The sequence below is a fragment of the Streptopelia decaocto genome, assembly GCF_964273445.1.
Source record: "Streptopelia decaocto genome assembly, chromosome: 3".
NCBI classification, from domain to species: domain Eukaryota; kingdom Metazoa; phylum Chordata; class Aves; order Columbiformes; family Columbidae; genus Streptopelia; species Streptopelia decaocto.
The window spans coordinates 56,858,628-56,884,152 of record NC_138656.1 but is presented as its reverse complement, the minus strand read 5'-3'; the positions used below and the strand labels follow the sequence as shown (position 1 = coordinate 56,884,152).

The 25,525-nt window shown below is 41.5% G+C and overlaps 1 protein-coding gene across 7 annotated transcripts in view; it reads right to left on the bottom strand.

The window, feature by feature from the left end:
* The window catches only part of ARID1B (AT-rich interaction domain 1B), a 330,843-nt gene that overhangs the window by 74,107 nt on the left and 231,211 nt on the right, over positions 1-25,525 (bottom strand). For all 7 annotated transcript variants that reach the window (XM_082048491.1, XM_082048493.1, XM_082048495.1 and 4 more), the window contains 2 exons: positions 24,735-24,978; positions 8,382-8,471 (listed from right to left, as the gene is read on the bottom strand). In XM_082048491.1, the coding sequence (XP_081904617.1) occupies positions 8,382-8,471; positions 24,735-24,978 (334 nt within the window). The remainder of the gene's footprint in view (positions 1-8,381; positions 8,472-24,734; positions 24,979-25,525) is intronic.

Below are 25,525 nucleotides of genomic sequence, written 5' to 3'. Positions count from 1 at the left end.
AATGACCTAGCTAAGGTTTTAACCCAGACCCCCTAGTGTTTTACCAGCTGTGCTATTAGGTTAACTGGCTGAATCTCCTCTGCCTCTCTCTCTGATATTACAAAACCCAGTCTATGTATAGCATGCAATAATGTTTAAATTTTTCCCACCCCTAAACCTCCCTCTGCTACTGCCTAGCCTTGAAATTCGTATAATCTATCATTGATAAATTAGAATCTGGGGAAGGATCAGACAGATTACCCAGATGGTAGCTGGGCAAGAAATATCCAGCCTTTCCTAATGCAAACCTTGCGTAACGCTCTCTGATGTAAATTTTAAGTGCTACACCGAGGGCAGAGAAGTATAGACATTTGTGGAGATGTTGATGCACAGATAGAACAAAAAAACATTGCTCCCACACCATTTTAAACGTAATTTGTTACTGTATGATGCCTTACACAAGATGCTTTTACTATACGCTCAGAAAATCAGGGTAACAGTGAACTGTAGTACAAAAGCCCCACACGCCGCCCTCCCAGTTGCTCTGGAAGCGAATCCTTGATTTCAGTAGGTGGCTTGGGCTGTTGGAATTAATATGAGCAGCAACATGAAAAACATGAGGAATCCATCTGCTGTATACAATTGACACTTGTCTGAGTTTCCCCAATAACACATATATTTGCCAAAATCATGGTCGAGAGCAAAGAAGGAATGGCTTTTTTCAGAGTGTAATGTGCAAGGCCTGTGGACTTAATGGTCTAAATTTACAGTTTGAAAAATTTACCCTCCCTGGAGACTCCCATTCAAAGCTTCCATGGATCAACTCAGATCTTCCTTTTAATGAAATTAATATATTGGATACCACGATATATATAGATAGATTTTGTGAACAGGACTAAAATACACATGGTGTCTTTTCTGTCTTGCGCACACATAAAATAAATAATAATATTTTTTCAAAAATACAAAATCAGCATGTTGTCCTCAGTTCCAAAATGCCTTTGTCTTGCTCTTATTTTACCACGAGTTACAATTTACTGATTCTTTCCTTCCTCGATTTGCAGCTGTTCCCTGACGAGCATTTATTCTGCAGCCTTTTGGGATCCTTTGGTATGGGAACTATCCAGTGATAGCTATAATATATACATGATATAGATTTCAGCTCACTGCCCTATATATTAAATTAAAAAGACATAAAGGGTCTGAGACCAGAAGTTCTTTATTTTTAGAGAAGCTTCATAAAAAGTGTAACTGAGGTGCTGAGGGAGCAGAGCGGCCTGGAAACGACTGTGCTGTTAAACAGGCAGAGCACCGGCACTCCTGGTTTACAGGCCGTGACAGGAAGCTGTCCCAGGGACAGGGATCGTCCCCAGGAACTGTACATGGAGCCTGGGAACAGGAATGTCGACTGTCACTTCATCAAGTTCTTCATCAGCGTCTGCTTGTGGCTTATCTTGCTCCGAGCCCAGAGGCAGGGAATCTGATGGCTGCTTAATGAAGTCAGTGGAAACTTTTCTACTGAGAAGTCTCTCTGCTGGCAAATACATAAACTCTCTCAGAATAATTCAATTCTGCTCCCTAATCTCAAAAAGAGAATCCCCAATTTAGTTTTAAAAAAATGAAATAAAGATTTATCACCAAGTATAACAAGATTTCACATCAGCATGAAGAAAGGAACGACCAGCTACTGGTATACAAAATTTACTTGGGAGACCTGATTCTGGGTTTTGATTGCACAGATATTATTATCTACTTCAAATCCTACTTCTGCAGTTTTCACTCCCCCAGCATGGCTTATCATATGTAAATCATACCTTTTCCTCTTTCAGTTCTTCCTGCAGATGGCCAATACTGCTGTAGATTTAGTGTAGGCCACAAATAATCAGATCAACCTAAAGCTGAAACTGGCTCGTGTATGTTTAAAATCCAAGGACAGTCTGAAACTAGCATCCTGAAATGGCAACTGATTTCTTTAAGAATTAACCTGGTTTGGCAGAGTAACATCATTTCTAATACTTTTGGGCAAGAAAAGCAGGTCTTCCTGCAATGCCTGAGACAGACAAAACTATTCACTCCCACAGCTCACAGTGAGAACCAGTAACCTTTCATTCCAAAGATCTCGATTACTAGTCAAAGTAGACATACTGTAAGCTTTTTGCTGTGCATTGCTACATGATGTGGTACACTACAAACAGGTAGAAAAATGGGGGTCTTGAGTGCTATTGCAATTAAAACAGCAAAGGAAAACAGAGTGCATACATTTAAAAAGCCTGCTCATCACACCAACACTATATTTCAGTGCACTACACTTCCATTTTTACAATCAAATTAAAAACACAGTGGTAAAAAATAATGATGGCCTGATCTTTTTTTAAAGACTGTTGATAAACTTGGTGCTCACTAACCTGAGAAACTAACATAACTTTTTGAGTCACCACAGAAGTTTAGTGCATGTCTGTACTGCATGGCTCTGTCTTCTCATGCAGATCAGCTCTGGATGTTCCAATGCATCATGTTCCTGTTTTATCATATGACTTGAGATGAAAAATGGATGTTTTACAGAGCTAGCCTTGCAATGAATTAACTCCTTCTAAAGATGTGACAGCTTCAGCTAAAGCCTGCTTTTCCTCCTTATGTGACACATTCCTCTGGCTTTTGAGGGCACAATTCCTCTAAGCCCAGCTTTCTGAACATGAAGATTTCCTTCCAGCCTGGCACACTGTTCCTGCATACCAGCTGGTGCTCGGCTCCTCCGCACTGACCCACCTGGAGAACGTGATGTGCAGAAGAGGCACTCAGACATACCTGTCTCTGCACTCAGTCCATGTCTCAAGCATCTTTCTTTAAGAGCCTGAAACACTTCAGTCTACACCAAGTAAACTTATTACCAAATCTGATTTAGCCTTAAGTGCTGTCATCGTTAACATAGCAAGCAGAAGAATTTTAATGACAAATATAATTTTATTCTCTAGTTCAGGGGTGTCAAACCCATTTTTGCCGGGGGCCACATAAGCCTCGCAGTTGCCTTCAAAGGGCCAAATGTAATTTTAGGACTGTATAAATGTAGGAGTAGTTATGTTTATATATACATATATATATTTATACATATATATATTTATACATATATACATATATTTATACATTTGACCCTGCTCTAGTTCCTCAGTGCTCTGAATAGATCCCAAATCCCCAAATGAGAGCAAAAGACATATTCTCAGGGAAAAGCTCTTTTTAAAATCTAAAAGCAAGCTACAGTATCTTTTTTGTTGCAATAAGAATTCTTGGATCTATTTTCTTCCTTCTAGTTTATTTTTTAAGGAGAAAATAGATTTCAGGGAAAAGACTCTCTACCACCAAATGTCAGTATTAAGCCATAAATCTGATCAGGAACTGTAGGTGCAAACCACTAGATTGGTATTCTGTGCCTTCCACACCTGCAAAACCACTCATATTTTGTTAGAAGAAAACACATGACAGTGGAATTTATGTGATGACAGAGTACAAATAAGCAAGCTCAGAAAACAGTTAACGGGGAGAAAAATACCTATATGAAATCTAATGGGCAAATTAGGAAATTGTAGTTGCAGGAATTCAGTTGCTGCTTAGTGTTTATAGGGAAGCACAAAGAGAACATCAAGATGCCTGATCACATCCCATCTGTTACTACCTCTTGCTGGATAACATCTTGGCTGCCAAAAAAGCTATTTAAATTTACTACATTGCAGCTACTGATAAATATCACTTCTGTGAAGACCTAATACTAAGTGAGGACTAGATCTGAGGATAAAGCTCACAAGCCGTTGTGTCAAAAAGATCCAGATTTTGCTTAATATAACACCTGTACTCCTACAAGCCTTCAGTTTCTTACTCCCTGTTCCTGTCTGTGATATGTTTTTAATAGAGCATTCAACTGTACAACAATCCTCAAAAGCTGGATCATGTCAACAACAGGCAGAAATAAAGCTAGAAGGGAAAGAATGACATGAAAAAAAAAGGAAAAAAAGAAAAGGTACTGGGAGGAAGTGATGGAGAAGAGGAAGGCTACTAATTCAACAGTTTTGGAGGTGTGTACTCTGGGCACTTTGCACATAGATCTGACAGGCACAGAATTGTGCCACAAAACTGCCTCCAGCAATAGAATACATTTTCCAGCACATCACAGCAGCTGCAACGGCATCAATTCTGCTTGCAATCCATGTCCAAACAGAAAAGTTCTCAGTGGTCCTATTTCAGCATATCTCAAGGACTAATTAAATCCTCATTACTATCTTCTAATTATTCCAGTGCTCTGGGATTTCACTGAGCAAGTCCCCAATGGTGCATTAGATGAAAAGGGTTAAATAACCTGTGTTGATTTTGAGACTCCCGATCTATTTCAGACCTTTAGCATATCATCAGCATTATCATGAATATTTAACTACATACCGCTGTGAAAATTATAAGGGGAAAACAATTAAAGAATTTTTTAAAATTAATTCTGACCCATATACATTTGCACTAATAAATAAGGCTTCTTTAAGTAGCCCCATTATGAGAGTGCTTACTAGAGTAATAATGTGAAGTCATTAACTGGTTTCATTAAATTCAATGGTTTTCAGGAGCTCCCAATTCACTATTTTAATATAAGACTAAAACCTGACATGTACATATCCAACTGGATAAGCATGAAAAATACCACTTAAAAGTAGGTAGGCTTTCTAAGCTTTTTCAAAATTATGTAAGGAAGCATTCAGTTCTGCAGGAGTAAAAGTGCATATTTCAATAATTACTGTGACACGTATTTTCCTGTTACTGTTTGCATAGGTGAGTATTCACATAGGCAGACAGACCTCTCCGTTAGGTTACAGAAATAAGAATATAAACTAATGGCCAGGATGGACGGCTGCTTTTTCACACTGCAGCTTCAGGAGACTGATTTAGGGGGTCAATTGGGATACGTTGGGTTTCTATTTGATCCACACAAATAACTTCTAATCCATTCAGCAGTTTTGGCTACTAAGCACATCCTCAAGTGCCTATACACCTCCATTATTTGCCAAATGGTTATGACAACTGTGGTATCACCACTGCCCTACCTCTGGGGGCTGATGTAACCAGAGTTTATAAGAAGCTCTGACTTCATTAAACACACAAAATCAAACCCCTACTTTTGATCACAGCAAAGAAAAACCCGGAGTAGCTACATCAGAAGCAAAGAGCAAAACATGCATTCCCTTTCCCCTCAAAAGCATAGCAAGTTTCAATGACTAGCTTGATTAGACTACATTTTCATGCGGTATCCTCCACTCCAGGTCATGGTAATTGCTGGGATTCAGCAGCAGTGAACTGCAGGTGTAGGTGAGCAGCTCCTGCTTCCCCAAGAGACTTCTGCCCCCCGTCCTGTGCAGCCTGCTCCTGCTGCCTCTGCCAGCCTGTTAAGGTAAATGGGCCTTACTTCAGGGCCCAGTACTTTCAAAGACCTGTGAGCTGAGACACAGGTCATGCATGTGAAAGTACATGCAACTTCTTACTGCCTAGGAACACAAGACGTGTCGGCAGAACTGACAAACTTTCATTGACTGGGCACTGAACAACAGAGGCTGGTTACTGATTCTGGGACAAGAACTGAAGTGGGCTGCCTAGAACAGCATTCTCCATTTATGCTGACCCAGGTCCCAACGTCCTATGGCTTGAGCAGGATGTGAGAAATTTTGAAATTACTCTTCAAAAAGTATTTTTACACATATTACAAAAAGTATGAAATAAGCTATATAATAATCAAGCTGAGAGCACAGGAAATCCAGTTCCCCAAGAAATTCCTGCTACTGTACACAGGTACTTATGTTACCACTTCCCTCCTTCCACATGCAGAATGTACGCGTAAAAATATGCTCATTGCTTCACGCTGCACTGTATGACACAGGATGTATAGCCTCAGGCAGGCAAACATAAAAATCCCAGCTGGGTGCTGAGTAACCATGGAAAGTAGGGTAAAATATAATCAAACACTTTCATAATAAAATATGTAAGTGTAAACTTAATGGTTCAAGGTAGAGGTTTAGCATCCAGAAGTGCTACAGCTCAGACTTCACCTGTCAATCAAGCTTCACAATATCTGTTAAATAACATTTTTTTCAAGTATTGAGAGCAGAGGATTCAGCTCAAGAAATTATGAGAAGTCTTTTGTTCATTCAATTCTCTCTCTAAAAAAGGAAAGAAATGTTTTACAAAGTGCTAAACCAAACAACATTACCTTATCCTATGGAGGGTCTCTTGTGCTTTTTGTTTTAATTTTTTTGTTCTTTTCTTTTTTTTGGGGGGAGAATGTGTGTATCAGTAAGCCAAGAGTTTAAATAACAGATGCCTATGGATCAGGTGTCCTTAGCAGCAACGATTTTCTGCTCAGGTTTTTATCAGTAAATGACAAGCACCTTCCCTTTGAGTCCCCATCGCTCCCCCTCATTCCTTTCTTCAAGTTCAGTGGAAACCAGTTCAAGCAAGCAAAGGAATCAACTAATGTAACAGCCTTTTTAAAAGGTGAAGTTTTCCATTTCAAAGGAGCCTCTAATCAATGACAGGGCGCAGAAGGGAATGCACGCATGTTTATGCGCGTATTATACCACAGACTTTAGAGAAGCTTTAGGGAACATGTTCTGCACAATCAATATGACCTGGCTAGTTACAAATTTCATATCTGCTGCATGAAACACATGGACTGCTTGTACAAGCTGGGTCATGAGGATCATGTGTATTACACCAGGTTTTGCGTATGAAGAGTGCAAAAATTGCAACATTCCCAAACACATTTTCTCTAAGAACATACCCACAATTCCCACCCGCCCCCAATGAGAAAGAACCAGGCTAAATCAATCTGTAAATTTTATTTCTTTCTCTGTTACTTACTTGTTTGACTTCCTAGTTATGGCAGCCATCTTCTGTTTTACTTTCAAATACTCCTCTGCCTCCCCCAACCATAAAATGACCCCCAGTTTTATTCTACAGCAGCAATGGAGAGGTTCGATCCTTCCAGCTCTGTCAGACCTGCCTAACACATCCCCCAAAGCCAGATGAGGAACACACACTCCGGAAATAATTACTGCTGGGCAGTGTAACATTTTGTGCCAAGACCCAGTTGTGCCAGATAATGCACACATCTGAGATGCGTGCATCTTCAAAGCCTCAATCTGATCTGTTCCCATTGCCTTGTGACATTCTAACCTGCAAAACATATCTGTATTGGGTACCGAGGCCATTATTTTTTCACCCAGTGCGTACATTATTCTGGGTTTTTTTTAAATGGGAAAATAAGTTCCTGCACTAACAGCTATGTATAAAGAATGACCTGAAAAGGAAAAAAAAACCCAACAAACAAGTGGAGTGTGGAATTGTGTGTTTTGTGTTCTCATTAATCAGCATTCCTGGAGGAGAGAACACCCAACATGGGAAAATAGCAAAAATTAAGACTCTCTCCTTCTCTCTGTAAGTCCTCCTAAGTTCTTCCTGGATGCCATCCCAGAAATTTGTCATTCTGCGAGTTCAACTTGTTTCGCTGTAAGAAAACTACTAGTATTTATGGTATCCCCATATGGTGCTACTTGGAATATTTCTGGTAGCAAGACATGTTAGGAGGGGCATTTCATAAATAACTCCATGTTTATCACAGTTATCATGTATCTGTTTTGCAAGCTTGTCGCTGGCACATGTTAACCACTGCATGGACAGGATGCCCGGTTTACGGCAGTTGATCATATGGCCACGCAACAAAGCTGTGACAACCATCTTTCATGAGCTACGGAGGAAGGAGGCAAAAGGAAAAGGGCTTAAAGTTTATAAACAGTAACATAAGGGAAAAAAAAATCACTGTTTATTTTGGTGAGCACTTGCTAGGAAGCACTCTTTTAGAACAGCGCTGTTGCCTGCAAAGTTTTCCCTTGCAAAATTTCCACATCTTTGAACCATTTGACCTAAATATTTGATTTTGCTTTATATTTAAAGATATTTTTATTTCTACAACTGGCTAGAGAACTAGCTATAGAGTTCATGCAAAGACAGCAGAGATGAGAGCTTTAATAACAGTGGCAAAACTGCAGTGCTCCTAGCTAGCACTATTTCTGTACATCTTAATTCCAAGGCAGACAATGGAAATTTGAATTCTCTAGCGCACGAATCAGGTATTTACAGAAAACTGCCTTGATACTCTGGGCATTCACACTATTTTGAGAACGCCTTGTTTCCAACTGTATTTTGGTAAACCTGCTGTTCAATTGCTCTTTCCCCAGAGAAGGAAACCCCCTGAGCCTTTTGAATGAAGACTGTAGTTATTTTCCCTGGGAAAAGAAAAGAAATACCAGGAAATCTCACATGGCTAATGTGTGACTTTAAACATTTGGCACCAACTAAAAAAGCCCCAACACGCAACAAACCTCGGTCCTGTGGCATTGGTGACTGGCTCAAGGCAGGGTGGGAGCTGGATTCCGACTGGCTGCCAGGAGGCTGCGGTGGCATCTGACTGCCTGTGACACACAGGGGAAAAAGGGAGAAGAGACTTGCTTTTAGCATTACAATGCACAAACACCAAGCTCGCTGCACTTTTCAACCACTCAACATCAAAGAAAGTACCAGCTGTAGAAGATACAGGGGTTTTTTATATTTTTTCTTCTATTTTTTTAACTTTTTTTTTTTAAACCCACGGAGGAAACATGCATAAACATATTTAGCAACAGGCATGGTGAAATGTTCAATTTCGTATTGAGCGAGTTCCCAACCTCACCGACATGATCCAATTTATAGCTGCAAATCTCCTGACACATATTTCTGTTAGAGAGTTTAACAAAATCCAAGTCTGCTGAACAATAGGGCTCATCCTGCCGAGCTTAAACTGGCCTCCAGCCAGGCAGACATGGACTGCTGCCAACAATATTACCAATGAAAAATTCAGTCAATACAGAAATGACTAACAACAACAGTTTAAAAAGTATTTCAATGAATCAGTGGTTTTAATGTTATTTGAATGCCCATGTAGAATACGGGAATAAAGAATAAGATGTAGGTGCACGTGGCAGAAAGCGAAGAATGTTTGAAAGAGATCAAACAGAAAAATGGTATCTTATTATTCAAATAAAAGCAAAGGGAAGATATTTGCTTATTAAAATATCCACCCAGAACAGACAGACCCATTTTATGGCCTCATTCAAAAGCCACCCACACAGTCTATCCACTGCTGCCTGCCCACCCAAAGAGGAACAGCACTTGCTGTGCCGTCTGTGGGGCTCAGGACATGAAACGCTGCTTTTCAATATTACTGGACAGCAAAGCAGGTGCTTATCGCACTGATGCAAGTCACTCCTCTGGGTCACCATGCGACGTCGTGTCAAGCAGGGAGGTCCACGCTCGCTACCACCCTCCCACAGCACAACACCCCAAGGGACTGGTGCCTGACAGCCAACCTGCCACAGCCAGAGCAGGAGCGTGAGCGAGCGAACCAGACGGGACGTCTCCTGGGACCCCCCTCCGCCACTGGCCTGAGACACGCCTGCTCCTGACAGCCCGGGCGGCTTGAGCACCACCTCAGGTGAGGCAGCAATACAGACTTCAAGCGTTTGGAGGCTGTAGTGACGAGCACGGTATAAATAGCAGCAGACAGATTTATATCCCCTCATCCTCTGAAACTGCTCAGATTGTTTTCCGTTTGGAAGAAATGGAAAGAATAAAAACACAGGCAATAGATTTGTGCCTGCTGAGACTCATTTCCTCCCGCTCAGCAGCCGCCCCTCCGCAGCGGTGGGGGCCAGAGTCCCACCGCCGGTCCTGGCGCTGGGAGCCGGGATGAGGCGGGGGGCCACAGGGGCAGCTCTTTCTTTACAGTCATGAAGGGCCCCAAGCTGGATGTAAATGCAGGGAAACAAACGTGTCTGCCCTGCCCCGTCCACTTCCCAGCACCAAAGCAACTGGCTCTCAGCACTGACTCTGAAGAAAGGCCAGATTGGTAAAGAACAAAAAGAAAATCCATAAAATGTGGAGAGTAACCACTGCGTGGCTATTCAGATGAGGTGCATTTGCGCTAAGAAATATGACAGTCAACATTACCGGGAGCAGCTGTGACAACTGTCTCAGAGATGTAAATGCTGGACCAGAGGCAGAATCGCTCCTCCAAAAGACCAAACATGCCACTCAGTGCCTGAGGCTTCGGGATCCACAGCCCATTCACAAACTAGAAGGCATACGACAATAATATTCTGTCTTATGTTTTGATGTCACTCAAGAGTAGGCTGTGGAGATGGTAAGTGCCTGCATTATAATGAAAGCTTTCTGCTTGACAGGAAGGATTCAGTGATTCAAGACTGTAAACAAATAGCAATTCCATGTTAACACGGGGCACTGCCACTTCCACTGTGTATGCCTGAGGCAATGCTATCAGACAGAATACTTGAAGTAGATCCGAACCATCTAAATTTTAACAAATTCTTAAAAAAAAACCCCAAAACCCTAAAGGAAGCGGTAGTGCTGACTGTACCCCACAACTCCCAGTGGGATCCCCTCTTAGGTGGAGGCTTGGCAAACTTCGAGAGACATTAATAGTGCATGGAAGATCTATGCTAGGCAACGTATTTTGAATACATTTATACATGCTTTATACATCGATACTAACTTCAGTTATCTGGCAGAAGCCTTATCCTGCGCAGGCAGGTGTGCAACCATGGACCGGGAAAGTCAAAGCTCAAAGCCTCGTACATGTGCGACACGCTACAAAGAAATCATTTTCATCTGCATCCTTTGGGAATACAGACTCGGGACTTTTGGAAATTCACTGAAATTGTCAGCCTCTGCAAACATTAACACTATATGATTAGTTAACTTTTTAAAGTCTACTTCTGGTTTGGTTTTTTTTCTGTATTTAAAGTATAATTCTTGTTTCACAAAGGAAAACATTTTTGTAAACAAGACCAACTCTACACATATTCTACCAATAACAAACTTGCAAGAGAAGTGTCCACTATGCTGATTAACAGTGGGTGCTACAAATGATCCCCATGCTGGCCATGAAAGTTTCACACCAAAATGTTTTTTTCAGTCAAATGGCATTTTATCCTTAGAGGTGATCTGAAAGGCAGAAGGAGGTTAAGCACACAAGTACCTTTGAAGACTTGAACTGAACTCTTAATTTGGGTATCTAACTCCTATTGATTGGGAGCTGATGACAGGACTTTAAAAACCTTTGAAGATCCTGTCTGCCATGCTTTTTAAGTTTCTTTGTCATGAAAAGAAATGACCTTAAAGATTTTCCATTCCTTTCCTTTAAATGATATTAATCCTTCTCTCTTTCAACCAGTATTGTAGTTGGGATTCTTGGAAGACACTTTAAATAATACATGAACAGACTTCTGTATTTTATTAGGGAAGGAAAACTTCTACAAAACAACCTCTTTCCTTTTTAAACATAAATTCTACAGCTACTTAAGAGAGGAAGAAAACCCAGCAATTATTTTCACAGACTACTGCCTCCATTGAGCCAATGATACACAGATGGAAGTTTAAACAGGGACAACCTCTTCCCATGTTTTGTATAGTATTGTTGCCACATTGGTGAGATACTCCACCTGCCAAAACTTAGGCAAAGTGAGTGCTACAGATGTTTCACAATATTTTTCTTATGCAAAATCAAAGCAAATACAACAATGCATGTTAAAAGGATTGATGCTACCACACTAGTTCTTTCACCTACATTTAACAGAGGAGCAAAATGGTATTCAAATCTATATAGCTATCTTGTGAAATTAGTTGTTAAAAACACCAGACCTAGCAACCTACCTGATATGATGTCTACCATTAAAAAAAAAGTAAGTTGAAGAGATGAGAGAATTTAAAAATGCTTAATAACACAGTTGTAGGCTGTTTTTCTATTTTTAACATTATGTTATAAATGCTTTTAAACATTTTGCATGTCACTTTGAAAATCTATGCTTGAAATAGTCAGGAGAGACTGTGGCGCACCTTTGGAAAAGCTGGACTAAGAGAAGTACTAAATGGCGATTGCCTTATGACGACCGCCATGAAATCTGAAGCTGAAGTGTAAAAAGTAAATATATTAGAGCCAACATAGCAAGAAAAAGCAGACCTTTGATGCTGTGCTGAGCAGGGGCCCTTATGACGAGTTACAGCCCAAATCAGTAACGTTTTGAAACACACTGAGCGCTCTCCACGCCCGTCACTGTAATGACATTGGAGGATGCTCCGCAGTGGTGCCCTGTGCCAGTTGGACAATACCTCACAGAATTGTGCCTGAACAATTGAATCAAGAAAGCACTTCAGCGAGAACTGGTCCCCCCTGGGAAATTACTAGTTAAGGAGGGAAGGAGGGATATCAGCAGCGGAATTTTAAGATCCCTGAGGAATTGGGCAATGGGAGGGCGGGGGACTGATCAGAGCCTGTGTTGAAAGGGGCACGTAAGGCTGCAGGACAGGCAGAAGTTAAAAGATCTTGTGGGCTGTCTTTGGGACAATTCTCAATCTAATTTAGGAATTAAGATCTAGGACCGGATTAATGACATTGGCTGATTAAAAAGTACGGAATCTTAGTCAATACAGAAGATGATCAAAATACCATCTAGGAAACTGGACCACCTTTTGGGTTGGAGTAATGAAAATCCATACTCGCAGACCAGAAACAGGCCTTTCCAAAGTGAAGAGCTGTAGGGTGTCACCCTGCACCAAACACATTTATTATTAGGATGAATTCGGAGAATTGCTTCCAGTAGAGGTAAGGAAATATAGCGTCATTTCTGACGTGTCACTGATGAGCCTTCACACAGACAAAACCAGAAAGCCTAATGTTAACTGGAATGGGAACCAAGGGCAGCGACCAGCATGATGTGACAGGAGGCTGAAAGAATATTATTTAGTATCACAAAAACTAAAGCTGTGATTGTGTGACTTCTTTTAAAAAATGTATTTGGCACTAAATATCAGGGAAGAAAAAGAGCACAATGTTTAGGATGATAACGAAACCATTACTGGAATTTAAAACAACTTCCTTTTAGGAATAATGAGGTTCAGGAAACCTAGTGATTAAGAAGAGATCTGATAAAATTGATATAATGGGATTATATCACACAGTCAATGTGACAGTAAAGGCTCACAGACCGGAAGGGACATTCTGGGTCTTAGATCCCCACATAAGAAATGAAATATCATAAATAGGCTTCTGTATGGGACTGATTTAAATGAGCTTTTCAGGAAATTGGAAGTGAGGTGCAAATGACCTCAAAGGAAAGAAATTTTTCTATGGGTAGCAAAAAGGGAAACTGGTCATGTGGTTTGTGTTATCTCTTTCATCTTACAGAGTCTGTGACCCCTTAAGAAGAAAGATTATTTTCTTCCTTAATTTATGCATTGTAACTAAGCTTCCTGTTGCATCAAGAGTACTTTTAAATGACTTATTCATCCGAGTAAAAAGCAAGGGTTGCCTGCATATCCCCCCAAATTAAGACGTGCAAAATATTAAAACCTTCCTCATATCTATACAGTAACCTGAGCACAGATGCTTTAAAAAGCCAATGACATGAGGACCCTTTCGGATAGAAAGTCCTGGGCTGGAAGGGACCCACAAGGATCATCGAGTCCAACTCCTGTCCCTGCGTATGACAACCCCACGTTTCCACCATGTGTCTGAGGGTGTTGTCCAGTTTCTTCTTGAACACTGTCAGGCTTGGGGCCGTGACACCTCCCTGGGGAGCCTGTTCCAGTGCTCCACCACCCTCTGGGGGAAGAACTTGTTCCTAATGTCTAAGAACCTTTTCCCAATGTGTAGTAGGGCAGCCATGGCCCTGCTGAACCCCACTGGGGGGATACACAGAGTCAGGTGAGCTGGAACCAGCCCTCTGGCTCTGCTCAGCGCCTCACTGCAGCTCATAACCCCACGCCAGCAACAGCAATGCTGGTGACCCACTGCTGCCTGCCCACCCAGACCGTTTCCACCCCTCCCACCTGAGCTCAGGACCAAGCCCACAGCCCTCTCACCCCGGGATGCTTTTGGTGGCTGCCTGTGCGACTTGCTGAAGGTAAGATCGCAAACTGGCTGATTTGTTCCAGCCGCAGCAATGCAAAGCATCTGTAAACATGCAGATTATCAACTTAAGCCAGACTTTTGGATGTTACGTATTGCTAAAAATTATCAAGATTGTTGCTAGGTCTGGCCCTGATTTTCCTTATTACCTCTTAAAACAAATACATCCTGCTCCTAACACACACATGAGTATCACTCCCAATCCACATAAAATCAACAAAATGTAAAAAAACCACTCTTCATGAAAATATGCGTTTCTTAGACTACTAATCCTTGAAAGTCACACTCCATCTTCTTGTTCGTATTTGTGTTATGTTTACCATATCAAGGACTGGCTTGTGAGCAGGTTCCAGAGATGTCACATGCTAAATTGCTCTCAAATCTCCATTAAAAAATGAAACATTGAGCAAGTGTGGCCTACAGAAACAAGCCTTGCTCTGACTTTTCTCTGCACAAACGCAATAGCATAAACATCTTAATTCCATGACCGGAAGGTACTTGTTTGACATGATATAACATTTACTTCAAAGCAAAGTTGACAATGACAGGATGAGGTAGCTATTCAATATTTTGTTTCTTCCTCATTATTCAGCGTGTAGTCCCAAGGTACTACTTATGGAACATCATCCAAATGTCATCCTTACTACGGAATAATTCATTATATTACGGGCATTTTTTTTAAAAAAAAGAATTATTAATAAGTAGCTGAACCTGGGGTCTGCCAAATTAGACATCCAAGTTTTATTCCCAGGTTGTGTAACCTCTGAGCAAGGTATGAAGACTTTCAACAAATATTCAGAGTACAAAGTGAAATAATTGCTAGTATTGCCTAAACTGACGATGGGCTGAGTGGTAAGGGGAAGGAAAGCAAATATACTGCCCTCCAAGGCCAAAGCTCACTTTGCTTGGGACAGAAAGGGCGAGCAGCAGCAGCCTCTGCAAGAGGGTCTGTTCATTCACGCCCTGTCCCGAAGCCACCTCTGCATTTGGACCGAAGTGAAGCACCACGGCATTTCTTTCCTGAGATTTTGGCCACAAGCCCAAAGCAAGCTGTCAATGGAAATCTTCAAAAAGCTGTGACTCACCCCAATAATGAACGGATTTCCAGAAGGCCACAGCAAGCATCCGTCTGCCTGATAGCTATTCCTCTCCAACCAGTTTCAAAATCCTGCTGCAAACCAGGAAGGCACTAGAGCTCCTCGAAATTAAGCATGCACCACTTATTTATTTATATAAGCTAAGGCATAAGTCAGTCTAGATCTAGGGATCACTACTTCTCTATCCTCAGTAACACCCACCCCAGATCTGTAATTTCACTTTACTGTTATGAGAAGTTTCATTTTAGGGGATCAAATTCTTTCTGCTTTCACCCCTGCCTAAGTCTGTGTTCATTTAATGCATTACTTCAACTAAGCTGGGGCGAGTTCCCAGCCCAGGGTATGTCTGCTGGAGGCCGATCCAGAATGGCGCAGCCCAGGATAGCAACCAGTTAAATCTTTTCTAATCCCTGCATTCAGAAATGGTGGCTCACGGCGGCTGGCATGCAGGGACTGAATAGAGCAGGCAAGCTTGTATTACTCTCACCAGGCCAAATTAATAAAAACAAAACCTCATTTCTCCTTCTAGTTTTCCTATTCTTCCTGCTCCCCAATATTTTTCCTCTTTCAAACAATTTTTTTTTTTTGTTTGAGAAGCTTAATGTTTGGCTGCCTTCTGAAGAAATGGGCACAGTGACAGATGAAAGGCCGTATTCATCGCCTAATTCAGAATAGGGAAAAACCAACTGCTGTGCATTTAAGATTCTAACAACCTTGCAATTTTGTATAGCCGTTTTCCCCAACCCGTTCTTTTGAAGAAATCTGCTTTTATTCTGTTAATAACTAACCACAGTTGCAGCAGCATGGATCCGATTAGCAGTTCTTACGCTACAAAGGAGGGGGGGGAGGGCTGTGAACAGGGTTGCCAATTTGTCCACCTGGGTCCCCAGGAAAAAGATTAGATGAGGCGCTTGCTCCTTTCTTCCCCACTTGCTCGCAGCTCTGCACTAGACAGACCTCTTCAAAGCTCAGGCACTGACTTCCATTTTTTCATATTTTTTCCTCTCTAAAGTCTCATTTAACTGCCCCTCCACATGTTTTGCACTCTGTGTCACCGCATCCCTCCAAAGCGACGGTGTGAATTGGGATGAGAGGGGCTGTGGCTGCAGCTTGCCCAGCGCTCTCTCTCGCACCTCTTCAGGGCCTCTGAATTGCTTTTCTATTTTGTAAATTATATTCTCTTAAATTTCTACAAACCACTGGGAAAAAAGTGTCTATTGTTTTTAGAGAACGATCCAAATCCTCCAATGATACCATATTTTCACTCTGTCCTTTTAAGCCTTTCATAAAAATGATAGTTTTGCTTGCATTTAGACTGAAGTAGAAGATTGCAAAGGGTTGCATGGATTTAATAATTCGTAATTACTTGGGACATGACACTGCATGTTAGTCAATGCAAAAAGCACATTCTTCGGCTAGAGAAAAAACATTCTCAATTTCTTCATAAAATGTCAATTAACCAGAATATAAAATGGTAATTGATGCAAGTACTAAATATCTAAAATCTCCTAACAAAGGACAGGGTAGTATTTCTTCCTTACATTTGGCCTATTTCTTCCCTCCAGAAATGAAACATATCCTGCCACATACCTGAAACTTAAAACTTCAGAATTCCATTTAGGGAGATAATCCAGGTTCCAAAAGCAAGAATTTTTCATTATCAATGCTCACTCTCTAGGCTGGATTTATAACTACAGGGGCCAGTTCCTCATTGTGTCTACTGTTTTTAGGAGCCTGAGAAGCACAACAAATGTAGCAGACATATACTTCTGGTATTTGCCACCTAATAAAAACCTCAACTCCTAATTTTAACATTGCCAAATTCTAACAAAACCATACGTCAAATTTAATTTATAATATTTGCAGTGTGAAAACATGCAAGACAAAGAAAGGGTGAATGTCAACAGAAATTGCTGTTTCTTATACATATTTCTTTTCCCTTGATCCAGCAACACATAAGAATTGCTCAGAATAAATATGCATCACTAGGTGGCATTAACTTGAAAGACCAGCAGCGATGGAGTTTCACTCCTCCCTGCTCCTCCTGACTCTCTCAAGTTCAGGCAGGCAGGTGGAAATGGGAGCAGCACCAATATGTAGCAATGAACTATTATGCCAGTCCTGCCTGCTGCTTCTCACATTAGTCCATTTCTGTGATTAACAAGCATTTCAGTAGCAAAATGTTTGTGCTCTCATTATTCCTATCCCCAGAAGGAACAAACTCTTAGATAATCTATATTTTCTTATTGCATTATATTGCATATTATGCAGCCTTGATCTCAACAGTTCTCAGGGATGGGGGAGAAAAGTGCAAGTTGAATGCGTAAAGTATAAAAGCACCTTGAGGCAAACTCACTTCCAAAAACCATTTGGTGGGTCTGATCTTCCTGAAGACAAGATCTATCATGCCATATTTCATCTCGCCTGACAACGATAAGCTCCAAAGACTGGCGCAGAAGCAGAGCAATTCTTCATGTAATTTTAATCAACTGAGAACTTTCATCCCGCGAGCTCCCTCCACAAGGTCACACACACCTCACGCACGGCCATGTGCCTCTCATGCAGTTTGCAAACGCCAACTTGTATGTCACCTTCTGTTTGGAAGGGGGAGTATCAACGCTAGCAACCCCTGGTTATATCATTTATAAACATGCAGATGTGGATTATTAAAGATTAATGCATTTTGGGATTGGTGTCGGCATTCCGTTTGTCTCACGCCGAAACCAATTCTGTTCTTCATTAGTCAACGACAACCCACATCACCCTGTTGTGGAAGAGAAATCAAAGGTGCAAGCATGAATTGAGAATAAGTGATGAAACTGATTACTAAGAAACTTAACGGCTGTAATCAATCAACACATCACAATAATTTGAGTCCACTGTTATCTGGAGATGGGGAACAAACAGAAAAGCTTGCTGTCAGAGTTGTTCTTTTGTGTTTGCTTTCTAAAAACCCACTTTGCCATTTGACTTCCATATCTACTGACAGAGTGATGCTGTCGAAGGGCCGTTCGAATCTTTCAAGCAGCAGCTCAACCTGCACGAATTCTGTCCCTGAGGGAAAAAAATATCTCGCCTTTCATTAATTAAGAAACCCCATATTATCTGGAGGTAGTGAAAATGTTCTTCTTTTGAGGCTAAATGGCTATTTTCTAGCTGGACCAGAATAAATTCTTGCCATATTTACAATTGTCCAAGTTCCTTCTTCTAAGGAGGGACGCACCGCATATCGGTCTAGTCAAGTTTGACACTTAACTGTGAAGCACGAAGGTCGCTTTAAATATCTCTAATGGCAGTAGTACACAGTCCACTGACAAACTGAAAACTGCAACAGCCTATTCCATCACAGAAATCAAACCACTTATGACATTTATGCTCTGTTTTATCCAGATGAAACAACGATCTGTCAACAACAACAGAAACATACTGATGGAAACGTAAGAGACTTTTCCCCTTCCCTCATCAATCACTGCTTAGTATTGCAAAGGACGAGGAAGTGAAAGACAACATTTTAATTTATGATAATACGTAAATTAATGCCCTATTTGGCAACACAAAGAAGGAGAGGGAATCTATGTTTGTGTAGCCAAATAACGACAGAATAAAAAAATCCCAAATGTACAAAAACAAATATACACTGTACTAAATTTCTTGACAAACACATAAGTGGGTTGAACAAAAAAAAATTAGAAAGAAATGCACAGGTTAATGATGAAATGTAAACAATAATTTTCCAAGGATGGCGTTAAAGTATACACCTAAAATGAACAACAAACATACCTGTCAAATCTTGGCAGCTGTGGTTAAGTATATTTGAGTTTTGTTACGTGAACCAGAGCACACGCACGGTTATGCAAAGATTTTAATTGGATTTCGACAGCCGTCATACTCCAGGTGGATTTGCAGCGGCACGGGGCTGCCAAAGACTGGCGGAGCCACTGAGAGCGGCGGCCGCAGGCGTCCTGCCACGGGGCACAGCACCGGCTGCCCCGCCGAGACGGCGAAATCGGGCCTGGCAGGAACCGACAAGGACAAACCAGGCACGATGCAGAGCGTGGCGATGGGAACGTGAGCGCTGCCCATGTGGGAGAGGTTCATGCGAAGCCTTTGCAGGGTGCTGGGTGACCCTCAGGGCTGGGCCCCCCAGACCCCGCAGGGTGTTCAGGCCATGGGGCAGAAATGTTCGCCACTGGCTTACACAGCAAGTAAACACCAAGACCGAAATGCGTGACTGTGAAATATAAACATTGGTAAACCAGATATTAAGCAACTGAAAACACTTAAGACTAAACCCCAGAAATTACCCCTAAAAATAACCACACAGGGCATGCTGGTTTTGGTGACTGATTGTTTTTCTATCTGATGCTTAACTTAAGAGCTGATGAAAAACAGCAGGTTCATGGTGCTGGAATATGAGACCCTCTGTCATCAGGAAAATCTAACAGGAGGAACTCAAACAGCGTGTCCTTGTCTCATTTTATCTCCTGCACCTGTTCTGGGAAGACCACCTCTGCAGAGGAACACAGCTCCCTGATCTCTCTGGCCAGACAGCAAGTCCCATAGCAGTTTTGACAGTGTCTTTTGTAACATGGTCCCTCCTCAAGAAACTAGATCAAGACTATTTAGTTATTTCATTAAGCCTTGAGACAACAGATTATTCATCAGTTGTGACCTGGGCTGAATTCTAACAGATATCACAGGTTAGAAGCTCCACACGCTAGAATACCTCGAGCTAGAGCGCCTCACAATTTGCTTATTTTCCTTCTTGTCAAAAGACAGAAAAACCCTAAATGTTGTTGAAACCCTTCAAAAGAAAGGGTTTGAAACTATTGCTATGTGAAACATCCACATATTTCATTTGTAAGCATTCTAGATTTGCAAAACTGCTGAATAGATGTTTTGTGCGCTAGCAGTGATTAAGAACATAGCTACGTCAATGGCATTTTGTGTTTTGTTTTTTTCAGGTCTGGATGCCAACGAACAGCATGCATCTTCCTTGCAACAAGCTGTTGCAAGATTTTTGCCTCCGGAGAAGCTAAGGGGGAAATATTGATATATGTGTTAAAATAATCTTTCTAGACAGGGGTATCATATCCGTTTTACAAGGATAACATCCCCTTTCTTGTTTCACAATTATTTTAGGGTATCTGTAAAATTTCAAACAAAAAATACAGTATTACAAATTCACTTTCATATAGTAGTCTTCTCTACTTCAAATACCTTTTGAAAAGAGTTCATAATGTATAAACATACCAGTGGTCATGGTCAATAGATTAAGTATGTGGATTAGCTCAATCCCAAGCAAAAGATTCTTCCAAACTCCTGTTTAAAACAAAATCTGTCCGATCAGCTTGTCTCACTGCAGCCACTTCTGGAAACGGTTCAACTCTTAGGCTTCTCCTTTTATAAGGCATGAAAGCAAGCATCACTCCTATTCAAAGTTTTTCATAGTCCTTTTGGACTATGATAGACTATAGCTCATTTTTTTTCTTCTCTCAGCATTTTAGTCACTGTAGTCTATCCTCACATTGAATAACATGCCCACCAAGGCAAGATGTCCCGTTACAGCTCTGGGCAGCCCATTCTCCTCTTGCTCCTTTTTTGTCTGGAGTGCCAGCTGTAATTCTGATGGGTCCTGGATTTCAAGCTAGCTAGCTGATCAATACAGGAGGGGAAGACCTCCGGTTTGCAGATCACTGAATGGAACACATCTATTGACCCATATCATTATCAGAATTAAAAATTTGGGTTCTTTTTAATTAGAGGTGGGTGCTAATCACTAGTCAGCATAAATTAAGATGGCTGTCAATAATATTCCTAAGTGAGAATACCCACACATGGATTTCTTCCTGAAAATTACAACTCCAGCTGTATCCAAGCTCTTTGGCAAAAGAAGACATCAATACAATTGTAATAAAAACAACAATGCAGTTGATGCCTAACAGAGTGAAAATACTCTTGTCTGTTCAGAAAGTAAATGTAACATATATTAAAAGCACAAATCAAAATACTGATCTATGAGAAAAAAAAAGCTTTTACATATTTCAAAAGACGGCATTTGCAATTCATTCTTAATATAGTGTACCTTTATTTTCTATACAGATAAAAATTGCTGTAGAGCTTTAAAAACATTAGAATCTATCAACTTGTACAAAATCTACTTGTCCATCATGGGTTAAGGGATTCCTGGCCTATCAGCAATCTTACACAGAACTCTTAATATTAAAATTTTTTGCTGCTTACACCGCAAGGGAGAAAGAGCTGACAAAAGCCTTTGGCCGGTGAGATCAAAACTGGGGATGGGGGGCAGAAAGGGGAGTTTAGCTTATTTACATTTTTGCTTTGTTAGTAAACTGGAATGGTTGGAGAAGGCGGGAAAGAAAAATAAAGAGAGAGAAAAGTAAAATTAACAGCCACTAAATCTTCTGGCAACAGCAGCGCATTTTGATGATGTGCTGTGTCAGCTTCCACTAATGGTTTAGGGTTGAATGAGGCACAGTTCAAGACCCAAAGGAGTGCAGGGCGTCACATCTCATTCTTTGGAAGAACATGTACCCTAATTATGAAGATGGCTACAAAATAAAAATATCAGGATTTCTGGCACAGCAGAATCATGGTCTACTTAACAGGAAACCAGAATGTCATTCTGAATCCCTAAAAATCAGTAGGATTTCAGTCCTGTAACAAATGTGCATGTGAATGAGAAGTGCTACCATTTTGAGAAAGGACTATCTTTCTGAACAAAACCCATCGAAGTTGCTTTTTTACTGCTCTAAGGGGTTAATCTCCCTGGTCTATTCCAGTAAGGCAAATGGAAACAAAGTCTGTATATGTGTGTGAAACCACACAAAATATCCGTCCAGTATTTCAGAGAGCACAGGAAGGAAATGCCCACTGAGCCAGGGACGTGCCAATGTCAGTGCTGCCTGTGCCAGTCCATTCCCGAGAAATTCACGGCATGACGCAGAAAGCAACGCGGGGTGGCAGGCTTGCGGTGGGGTGGGGAGACAGTTTAAACAGGCAGCGGAGGAGAATCAGCCATTTGGGAGGTTTAACAGGGGGCTGTTTGTTTGTCTGCCCTTTTGATGTTAAATTAGTCTTCAATTTTGTTGCAAGGAAGGAGGCATTGGGAAAAGGATGCTTCTCTTTCAGTAAACCCTGGGAAAGCAACACCTTTATTTTAACGGCCTTCCCACCAAGAACCCCCTGCAACATTTTGGCTTTCCCTAGCCATAGCTATCAGCAACACAACAGCTGCTCATTTTACAATGACTTGCTGGAGAGGGAATGATTGAAAGAGCCAATCTATGTCACATGGAGAAGCTGTGGCACAACATTGCAGGAGGTAATAGGAGAGGAATGAGGTCAGAACAAACAAGGGTAGGGTGAGAACGGGGAGGAAAATAGCAGAGAACAAAATTATTAAAGGCGAGACGCTGTACTACACAATCTACGTTTAAAACCGGCCACAACCTGAACGCTGCAAACAACCACAGAAACGCAGATGAGCTCCGTATTAGTTTCTCACAGAGTCTTGTGAATAAGGTTGATGAAAAAAGCTCCCAAAGTCCTAGTAATGAAGCACAACGATGGGAATATGCCTAGGTGAAAGCACAGTCTAATTCATATGGCTTTAAAGCCCCAGCACCCGGTGGTGTCCTGATAGTCACAGGGTTTTAAATAGCAGCCTCACTTGTGTCCTTTTGTAGCTCGAGAAACACAGGAGCAGCATCAGCAGCAACGCTACGGCAGCTGCCCGGCTCCCTCTGGAGAGATCCGCGCGCGCTCACGCCTGGGAGTTCACCTTCAGCAGCGGGAGCTCGCCCACGCCAGGGAAACAGTGGCGGGCGATTTTCATCTGGCACCATTCATAAAAACCCCTCCTGAGGAAGAGCTGCTTTTGTGTTACCGCAGCAGACCAGAAAATCACCAAGCAAAACGGTAGCATGGTTGGTAAGAAGAGGCAATATTTTTTTCATTAGGCCAGTCACAAAAATGAGCTTTTAGGCTCAGCTGAAGTGATTAAGTGACTCTGAGCCTGACCTTTGGGCCCACACCCCTTCTATTTTTACCCCAGAGGGATCACTGGTTTCATAAAAGTTATTACTTTCCCCTACGCACTGTCCTGTTTCAATCCTTATCTACCATGACTATAATAAAGCTACTTTCAACGTCACAACATCCTTTCCCTGTTCAGCAGTCAGGCTGCTAAATGCAGATCCATTTACTTGCCCAAGTCCAACTGTGGGAAAACGTTTCCTTTCCAGCCAGGTGCACTATCTGGCTTCACTCAACAACAGGGATGGGTTTCTGTGCCATGTACCGGCAAATATGCTGCAAACACAAAGCTACCATACTGCAGATAATGCAAATACTCCGGTCCTGCTGCCATCCCCTCTATTTCTGCCCCACCTGAGCATGTGCTGCCAGCCAGAGCGGCAGCAGAGGGAAGAAATGACTGCAGGGCACACATGCAGCATCAGGGCTCAACACGCTCAGGCCACAGTGAGTACACAACATTCCTGCGTGCACTGAGCTTGCTCCCCTTTGCTTATCTAGTTTAACCTCTGTATACAAACAGGCGTGCACATTTTACACAGATACCTTTGTATTGAATACCAAAACACATGCCACTCACTGGATTTTAACCTGCATTTGGTTTACAGCACATCTAATGAAAAGGCATCGCTGGTTTTATTTCTTTTAACTAAGCTCCACGTTGATATTTTTGTGGTTTTGTCAGCAACTGATGTTATCCCTGGGGTAATGTCAGCAGACTCCTACTCTTAGGAATTCCCCTAATATTCACAATGTCAGAAAATAATAAAAAACTTGAGGATCAGAAAAAGAATAAACTCATCTGAAAAACCAAATACATGTTGCTCCCTGACCCCCTGCAAGTAACATGCCAGATGGGTGGGGACAAGGTAGGAACTGGAATTAATGCATGCTTTTCTTTGTTCTGGATGTCTTTAACAGATTTCCACAAACTTCTGAATGTACAGGAGTGACTATGTGTCATGCTCTCTGTGGCACAATAGAGCAAGTGGCAAGAATGCCACCGGCACTTCAATCATTACTGGTGGGCTGGCTTCCAAGTATTAATAACTTGGCCTGTGGAAATAATTAAGAAATATCTCATACAATATTCTGTACTCATGTCCGAAATTACATTATCACAATATAGGGTTGGAAAAACCACGCCTTGTCCTACTGGTCTGAAACCTCCATACAAGTCCAAGAGCCACAGTCAACAAAAATACAGAGTAAAAACAAAAAAGGGGTCCTATAAATAATATAGAGTAATATATGACAGATGCATGAACCAAATACAAAACTTACCATCACCTATTCACATTGGTCAATGATAAAGACATATATCAAACACATATGTGGAATCAAGTTCAGAATTTTTGACCACTCCGAGGGTTTGGCAACTAAAATTTAGATGGAATTTACCCTTGCTTTAAGAACACTTTTTTTTTTTTTCCCCCCCCCAGAAAAAGGCCCTGCAAATGCATGATTCTCATAAAATAAATTCATTTGGAATACAGGAGTATTTCCTTATTTAATAAACCTGTCCATCCTTTTACTTTTGTTTGTTGGAACAAACTTACTTGGAATACTCGCTGGAGAAATGGGACCAGATCTTGACTGGTTGCTCCCAACGGGAGAGCCTACAGGGGAAGGCGATGGGCCCCCGGGGATGCCAGAGAGATGTGGAGAAGCATGAGGGGAGAACGGAGACTGTGCAGGGTTGCTCTGCTCCCCTTGGCTGCTCGTGGAGCCTGATGCGCTGACGGCTGAGCTCAGGGTTGCTTCGGTTCCAGTCGGCAAGTCATCAATGGATCCAGATAAATCCTGAGGAAAAAGGAAAAAAGAACATAAGTCATTGTACTAAGTAATACTCAGGCCACAGGACTCAAGACCTGGCACAGTGATGAGGTCCATTTGTTTACTTATTGCAGCAGATAGCTGAGAGGTTGTCTTTAATGTTGGTTCACGTAGTTAAATGATGGCAGAAAGCGAGGATACTATGTACAATTCTCAGATTAATCTCTAATTCTTCTGAGAAAAAGAACGAGCAAGGGTAACAAATGAATTGGAACCAAATTCACTCAACATTAAATTTAACCTTTTCCATCTGGATTAAGCTTTCAAAATTAATCCCACAAATTCTGCTCGAGCTTACTAAAACTAATGAAAATGAAACTTCAGCTTCGATTTCACAGAGTATTTCATTTTGGGGTTTGCTACCATTACAAGTGCAGCTTATATACTTCTCTCTTTAAACCATCACCAAAATGAGAGAAGAAGGGTTTAAAATATGCAGCCCTTGGGTCCCAGTTTCAGCTGGAAAAGAGTGAATTATCTTCCTAGTAGCTGATATGGCACTGTGTTCTGGATT